At 46.2% G+C, this 8,545-nt stretch overlaps 1 protein-coding gene across 1 annotated transcript in view; it reads left to right on the plus strand.

Annotated features, from left to right (window-relative positions):
* Positions 1-4,154: 4,154 nt before the first annotated feature.
* xpnpep2 (X-prolyl aminopeptidase (aminopeptidase P) 2, membrane-bound) overlaps positions 4,155-8,545 on the plus strand; it is an 11,377-nt gene continuing 6,986 nt past the window's right edge. The window contains exons 1-7 of the mRNA XM_003970119.3: positions 4,155-4,369; positions 4,780-4,841; positions 5,085-5,195; positions 5,295-5,358; positions 5,936-6,040; positions 7,833-7,919; positions 8,061-8,204. Of these exons, the coding sequence (XP_003970168.1) occupies positions 4,321-4,369; positions 4,780-4,841; positions 5,085-5,195; positions 5,295-5,358; positions 5,936-6,040; positions 7,833-7,919; positions 8,061-8,204 (622 nt within the window). The 5' untranslated portion in view covers positions 4,155-4,320. The remainder of the gene's footprint in view (positions 4,370-4,779; positions 4,842-5,084; positions 5,196-5,294; positions 5,359-5,935; positions 6,041-7,832; positions 7,920-8,060; positions 8,205-8,545) is intronic.

The following is an 8,545-nucleotide window of genomic DNA, read 5'->3' on the forward strand; positions in this document are numbered from 1 at the left end:
GAGAGACGAGGTTTGGGGTAATTTTACCCGTTTGAAGCACGGGGGGGGCGTTATAACGGAGCAGAAATGGCCAGTCTCGTGTACCTCAGTTATTTTCTGAATGAAATCCGTTTTTGCTGTTCACCCTCAGTGAGGCACCGATCAAGATTAATGAAACAATTAAGACAATATCTAATAGATTATCTATCACTGCAAAGGTTTTATTTTTCACTGTGCTGTCCAGACAGGAAGCTCATGCTTGTGATTGAACAGCATCCAAACGACCCAGCAGTAATTCAGTTATTCTTGAGTGGTGTCGGACTCCAGCAGCAGGCAGGGAAACCTGGACGTGCAGCAGTTGCCAGGGTTACAGTCAGTGTTGTTGCTGCCGCATCAACAACACCAATTCTTTAATTATGTGTTGTGGCTCCGGTTTCTTGCCTCCTGGAGATCACAACTGGAGATCCCCCACCTGCCGATGCTGCAGGTGGGGGATCTCCAGTTGTGATCTCCAGTTTTTCGCCTCCTGTTTTCCGTGGTTACTGCCAGCGTGTGAGTTTGTTCCAGTGCCTCGTCACTGCGTTTTTGTTTGTACTTTTTCGACGTTTTTTTTTCCCTGTATGGTGATTTTTAGTTCGTAGATTTTCTGTTGTTACTTTTCTAGATTTGTTTCCGTTGCTACTTTGCTCGATTCTTTCGTATTGCACCCTTTTGTTATCAATAAAGAGCCGTGTCTTTTACTCTGCATCTGGGTCCAGGCCTCCTTGACTTTCCATAACAGAACAATCCGGCCACTATGGACCCAGCAGAGTCAGATCGGCTGAAGCAGACGCTTTCCGCGCAAGCAGCGCGGGTCCACCAGGTGGAGTCGGCTCTGCGCCAAATGTCAGAGCACATGCAGCGCATCACGCCAGCGTCTCTCAACTCAGCGGTCACCTGGTGGCCCTGGACGAGCGGCCCTCCAGGGCCGCGGAGCACACGGGGGCAGCCCTCCAGGACCGCGGAGGGCACAGGGAACAGGGGTGTCCCTCCAGGACCGCGGAGGGCACAGGGAACAGGGGTGTCCCTCCAGGACCGCGGAGGGCACAGGGAACAGGGGCGTCCCTCCAGGAGACACAGAGCAGCAGCACACGACGAGGGAGACCACCAGACACACTGACAAGACTAACAGCACAACCACAGAACACCCTGGCACTGACAGGCAGGCGCAACCTGCTTAAATAGGCAGCCCGGTGTAAATTGCCTACAGGTGCGCGTGCAGGCAGTGCCAGCTGTCACCAGTTGTGCCCCACACCACCCCCTGCAGCACAATGGCTGACACAACCCCGAAACCCTGACATTATGGCCTTTACATGGTATTTTATTGTTGAACTACTTTGTGTGCAACTCTCCAGCTGCAACTCTAATAAATCATGAAGGTCATCGTTTATCTCGGGTGGGAGCTGCTTCTGTCCTCTATCTCTAGTGGCCGCAATTGGTGTTTATTCCCAATTTCTGGCGTTCGAGGAGCAGCTACAGATCTGTGGTCTTTGGTCCTGGATGCAAGTGTGCTGGGACATCAGTACGAGGAGGCTGGTGAAGCAGCCGGTGTGTTTGCTGTCAGGTCTGTTATGTGTGTCTGTCAATAAAAAGAGCAAAATTTAGAATAAACAAAACGGTGTCCTGATGGACTAGAGGAGAGTGAGGACTCACACTTGGAGGAATCTTCTCCAAGATTGTCTTATCAAAGTGGGATTGAGGACAAGACAATAGATAAGCTGACCACTTCATTGCCAGTTTATGGTCGGATATTGCAACGATTTTTATTGAGTCAATTTCGTTACTCAGCAGCTTTCAGATAATTCTAATTATGCTCATTTCACTTTCTGAAAATATGTATAAATACGCCAATACGTTAAAACTATCAAACTATGAGTCTTAATATGACGTTTTGATTGTTTAATCATTTCTAAGGGCACGTGCTTTTCCAGCAGTTTAACACTTGTGCAAGATTAAAGTGGAATACTACCGCCCCCAACTGGTCATATGACGCTATTACCTGGTCTTGCTCCTGGATCGACAATTCTATTAATGATTTCTTGAATATACGTTGGTGACGCTTAAATATTCCATAATTTGCGAGCACGGAGCACTTGTAAAAAAAAATTACATAATCAAATTACCAGCACAATAATTTACATTCTCTAAAGATCAATACTGTCACCCTCAAGCTAAGCGAATGAGAGACACGCCATGTTTGTTTTGTTTTTAAGCTCTGGAGTTTAGGAAACGCAACAGCAATAACAGATTTCATCAACGCCCACTGGGCCCGGCAGAAACAGCTTGATTATGTAACCAAATCATACTTATTGTCCCTCCTGATTACGATCAGGTCACTGGGGCTGCAGCTGCACATTCCAGTTGTTTGAATTCTCAAAATTTGGTTCAGAATGAAGAACACATGAACCTAGATCCACACGCTGACGCTTTCTAAAGAAATCATCTGACTGTTCCTCATCAACCAGAGTCTAACGTTACATATTCACAGCGTGTCAGTCTGCTGTGCCCTGTTCTCAGTGTTATCATGAAATTATGCCAATTAAACAGTAATGCTGGGCTGTTCTCTGTTTGAATGCACAACAGATGGTGGACAAACATTAACAGTTGCATCCGTCCCTCCACTGATGTTTGATCCAAGGTCAAACCCATATAGAGGTTTTATTAAGTTCAAGAGTGTGGTTACACAACAGGACAGTTAAAGCTGAAAGCTGCAAAGGTGCGAGGAATGCTACTATCTGCTGGGTTTTTAGCCCGGTTGAGCTTTTGTGGGGACACATTAGAAACCTTAAGCATTAGAGGAACACAGCTCTACCCTGTGTTGACTCGGAGCGTTAAGAGCTGCAGACATGAACTGAACCCCAAAGGCAGACCTACACATGACTTAGTCATATGTAACTATTTGCTTGTAAAGGGAAAAATCACAATTCACAAAACATAGATGTCCACAGTGAAGATGAAACCAGCGGGGCGAGAATGGCAGCATCAGGTGACAGAGAACCTCAAACAAAGTATGTGAGAATAAGAATAATCACACACACCAGTCACAAGAGAGTCCTTGAGCTCTTACTGCTGAGGGATGAACAAGGAATTGGTGAAGATGGAAGTGTGGACCAGGCTTTTAAAGCAGGAGGCAGGTGAAGATGATCGACTGGAGATGAGTAGAAGTTGGGAGGGAAGCGGGAAGCAGCCCTGCCCAGCGTGGATATAGACATACGTGGGAAAGACTGACAGGAAACAAGGGAGGGGGAGAGGGGATACACTGGGGAGAGCCTCTGGGACGAGGAACCAGAACATATCAGCTGACTGTCACCAGCAGAAATTAGATTAAAGGAGTCAGTTGTACCACACATGTGATGAGAACCCCCAAATACAAGTGCAGCCATCTGAGAGACCAGATGGCAGCTAAGATGGTTTGCCATTAAAACTTCGCGATAAAGAAAAGTCCCCATCAGTGGATGACCTGCTTTTACAAGAAAAGTCTATTTTAAGTCAAAGGGATGGAAAATGATCAAGGCTTTGGTGCTTATCTGAGTCGTCTCCCCGGATTTCCATGTCTGCAGCGAAGAATTTCAAACATCTGCCACATTTTAAAGTTTCCCAGTGCTCCCAGCACAGCGCATTGCACCCAGTAGATGCAGCGGGTGTTAATCACAATCTGTTCTGCAAACCTGCTGCAACATCTTAATTAATTAACAAAAAACCCACCTTTCTGGCACCCCAGAGAGGTCTTAGTCTACTCGGATTAATTGGCTGATCTGCATATATCAACACACAGTTCAGGGGCTTTTGGCTTCGCTACTTTTACCTGCTTTAATTAAAATCAACAGATGAATAAAAAATATGTAAGATTTCTCTGGAACTTATTACCTCTGCTTCTGCAGGCATCTAATCTCAGGCGTTTTATCACAGCGACTCGTGCCATCATGAAAAGCATGAGGATTTCTTCAGGTTTTTACTTATTTCCACATCTGCTTTATTCACCTTTTGCTAAATATCCTTTTTTTTTAAAGAAAAAAAAAGAAAAAAAGGCGACATTGATTCAACACAGTTTGTCATTTTTTGTGAAAAAGAGCTGCCTGAAATCTGATCCTGTTTGAGCTCTGCCCTCAGAGCAGATAGTGAATGATACCACAAAAGGAGGAGAGGAGAGATAGACGGCGTGAGGGAGGACGATCGTGCTCTCCCAAGCAGACACCCACACGCAAGTTCTCTCCAGCGACACACAGACGCTCCAACGCACGCTGCGTGTACGTCGCAGCGCTGGTTTGTGTCTCTCTCCCGAGCAGCTCCTGTAGCGCCGACATGCCTCCGTGTGGCTGGCTCCTGCTTCTGTCCCTGGCAGCTCTCACAGGTAAAAGAGGTTTTTTCCTCCTCTGTGATCCTTTAGAATGCCAAGGCATTATCAAGAGACTTTTTTTATTTTATATATTAAATATGTGATGATGTGTGCAGATTGTTAAAAGATTACTATGAGTGAGCTGGATTAATACAGTCTTCTAAGCTAGTTTGGATTTGTTGTGTTGTGTGGGTGCCTTTTTCTCTACACTAGCTGTTTAATTTAGGACCAGAGTGAACCGCATCACAGGAATATTCCCATTTCTCTGTATAATAGAAGTGATATTTCTGTATGTTGAGCTGTGATTTATCGCTGCCTTGCTCAGCAGCATCCTTCAGTGCCTTTGTCCCAAAAAGGCAGCAAGAAAAGTTCCACTTCACATCACTCTGAAATCTAGCTCAGTTCTGCATCCTGTGTGATTTCAGGAAACACTTTTTGTGCTATCACTACATCGCAGACTGAGAGGAACTGCTCCATCTCCCCACCGGTGAGTGGAAAAGAGTTGAATGAGCTGAGCGCACACACGTCCTGATCCTGCAACATGTAAATGGTTACAGGTGACGATTACTGCACGCTAAAGTTAATAATTACAGCGGCAGATACAGAAGGAGATGGGTCAGCACTCCTTCAGGTTTTAAATTTAACTCCCTGTGTGTGTGTGTGTGTGTGTGTGTGTGTGTGTGTGTGTGTGTGTGTGTGTGTGTGTGTGTGTGTGTGTGTGTGTTTACAGTATCTCCCCAGCACAGTGATAAACACCACCCTCCGACTGCAGGAGCTAAGAAAGAGAATGCTTCCCCTGAATATCTCAGCCTACATTATCCCTGGCACTGACGCTCACCTGGTACATGTGCTGCCAAAATGAATCTATTAGGATTCACGTGCATGCGAGCGTGCATGTGTGTCTGTGTGTGACATTAACATACTGGGTTTTCTCTGTCAGAGCGAGTACATCGCCCCGCGTGATGCGAGGCTCACCTTCATGACTGGCTTTACAGGCTCGGCAGGTACCATCCAGTTTTGCCTCTTTCTTTCCCTCTCCTCCTCCTCATTTTCCTCCTTCTGCTTCTCCTCCTCCTTTTCCTCCTCCTCTTCCTCCTCCTCCATGACTCAACCCCAGCTCCTCTATTTTCTGCCCACATAGTCACCAGAGGGCCAGCTTCTCTTTCCATTCACTTCCATTCAGTCTTAGTGCAACACTGATAAATATAACTGATGCTCATGCATATATTTATATCTGTATTCAGCTGTTGCAGGTTTCAGATGGATCCCAGGGAAATTCTGTTCAAACCTTTACAAAAGCCCAGAAGAAAGACTTAATCTTCTGGGCCTGCATTAGAGATATCACTTCGATTTATTGTTTTAACTTGCTGTTGCTTATTGCAGAAGAATTACCTGACTGAGTTGCTTTGTCCCTGTCCCTTTCCCTGTCCCTGTCCCTGTCCCTGCACACATCCACTCGTTTATCAAGATTAGCCGGACCTCCGCGCATTGTTTTCAGTCACCACTGACATTTAGGCCTGCTCGTAATTCACCGGCACCACAGGCATCTCCATAACACAGCTGCTATCCCGTCTTTCTCAGGCACTGCTGTCGTTACTCAGACCAAGGCCACCCTCTGGACAGACAGCCGCTACTGGGTTCAAGCTGAGAGACAAATGGACTGCAACTGGGAGCTGGAGAAAGACGGTATGCGTGGCCACATAGTGTTTATTTGTTATGGCGACCCAGGGCGCATGGCCTCTGATGAGATGCTCTTGGTTTAAGCAATGTAATAATGTTGGAGGCAACTGCTGCACTTTATTGCAGGATTTGGATAATAAAAATAGACCTGAGCCATGTTGGACATTTCTCAGATGTAATGGCTGCACACACACACACACACACACACACACAAACACACACACACACTGGGTGTTCGCAGCAAGCATCATTTAGATCCTGAACAGAAACAACTGCACAGACAGCGTCGCCACAACAACACTACTGCTGCACAAGAAAACACCCCGCAGCTTTAAATCTGAGGGAAAACACTCCTCCCAGAATAACTTCGATACACTGCATTGAAATGAGGGGGAGGTGTGATGAATGTTTTGACCTGATGACTCTGACCGGCTCATAATCAACAGATATTTACTTTAGCCTCCGTGTTCTGGTGGCTGCCTGTATTTAGGATCTTATCACAGACCAGCCAGTGGTTGTTATCCCAGCGCTCTTGGGCTGCTGCAATGCGATGATGGGGGTTTTCCTGGGATGACAGGTTTTCTGCGTCCTGGTGATGAGTGAGAGTGCAGACGCGGGAACGCAGAGCGATGCTAGGCAGCTACGGCAGGCACGGATCAGGCTAAGAGACTCGTGATGAGGTAGAAAGCGCTCAGAGATTCCGAAATCCGCTCATGGGTGGCGTGGAAACAGCAGAGGTTGTGGAACTGACACAATGGAGACTCAGATGACTTGTGTTGAAGGGAGTTTACTGTTATCAGGAGAAGTGACACCAACACAACAACAGTAGAAGCACCCAGAGCTGCACCAGTTCTGAGGAGACCGAGAGGGAAGGAGTGTGCAAGGTATAACATCGGTGGAAGGTGACTGGCTGGCCATGCACCTCACCAACCAGTCTGTCCTTCGCTACATCAGAATTAACCAGCTTGTTGGTTCCTCCAACCCTGCTTTGCCTACAATAAGAACAGAACACAAGATGCGGTCACTGAGACCTCTGGAGCTACTGCAGGACAGGAAATGAGAGAAATCTGTAGGACAATCCAGGGCGACACGCTCTTGACTTGTGAGACACTATTTGTTATAGAGGAGTCCTTTTTCCTTCACTATTGGGGTTCATTGCCCGTTAAACTGACCGCACGTGTGGGAAAAATGCAAATCTGTGTGTTAATAGCAAAGGACAACCAGAAGGCTCCACGGGGGAACTGTGTGAGCTCAAGAGCTTCAGCGCCTGGTTTTAGTTGTCAAGTTACATTTCAAACCAGTCATGAAACTCACATCTTATAGTTTATTATATATTTCATGATGCATCGGTCCTGAAGGTCAGGCCAGTGTTATGTGAAGGTTTTATTGTGTTTTTAGTTCCGAATGTGCTTAAGATGCCATCATTTCCAGGAGATTGAGTTTTTTTATCTGCTGTGACCCACTCGATCGCTCCACCGTTTAGCCGCAGGAAATCACTCTTTGCTGAGTGATTTGAAAAGTAGCACCATCATTAAAAGCACTCATCCATATTTCATATCTGGCAACATAATGGAGCGGAGAGTCATTTACCTGCTAGTTTATGGGCTCAGGTGCCCGCTGAAAGACTCGTGTTTGACAAACATGTTGTGATTCTATGTTTTATGCAATCTCGTGTTTTTATTTGACCGTGTTCTATCCTAAAAAAAAATGCTGTTGATGTTGACCGATTTGTGCTGATTTTCTTAAATATGCTAAATGAAGTCGGTTAAACGTGACTGTCACGTGCGATCTTTTGCAGTGTCCATCAGCAGCATAGCAGAGTGGCTCATCTCTGAGGTTCCTGCAGGAGGCGAGATCGGATTTGACCCCTTCCTTTTCTCCCTCGGTGAGTTCCTGTTCTCCTACCGAACCCAGCTTACCATCGCTAAAGTGCTCCGCCGAGTCGAGGGGAAAGCATTGATGGGGAGTGTTTACTTGTCATTGATTCACAGCAGCGCGTGTAATCATCCGCCGTTTCCTCCATTAGAAACGTACGAGAACTACGACATCAATCTGGGCTCCAGTAATCACAGTCTCACATCCGTCCCTGTTAACCTGGTCGACCAAGTGTGGACGGACAGACCGCCCATCCTGGCTGACGGCATCATCTCCCTGCCTGACAGGGTCATACGTGGGTCTCCGTCAGCACAAACACACACTTTATTTACCTGATGGGCCTTATCCGTGCACTGATAAATATCTGCAAACAGCCTGATGTAATAAGCCCCATAAACACTGATAAGTAGGCCGTTAATGAATGATTTTATGACTGGAGGATCAAATCATGACATCAAATGGAAAAGTCTCCAGAAAACAAGGTTGTCTGGATGCTAACACGTCTTATTGGTCTTTATGGTCAAATTGACCAATGGAAAGAGAACAGACATTCATAAATCTAATGGCTTGTGTGTATATTATCCTTGTATCTGTGTTTGGACTAAAGCCGTTTGTTTGGCTTTGCTGTTCAGCCAT

The sequence above is a fragment of the Takifugu rubripes genome, chromosome 14 (assembly GCF_901000725.2).
Source record: "Takifugu rubripes chromosome 14, fTakRub1.2, whole genome shotgun sequence".
NCBI lineage: Eukaryota > Metazoa > Chordata > Actinopteri > Tetraodontiformes > Tetraodontidae > Takifugu > Takifugu rubripes.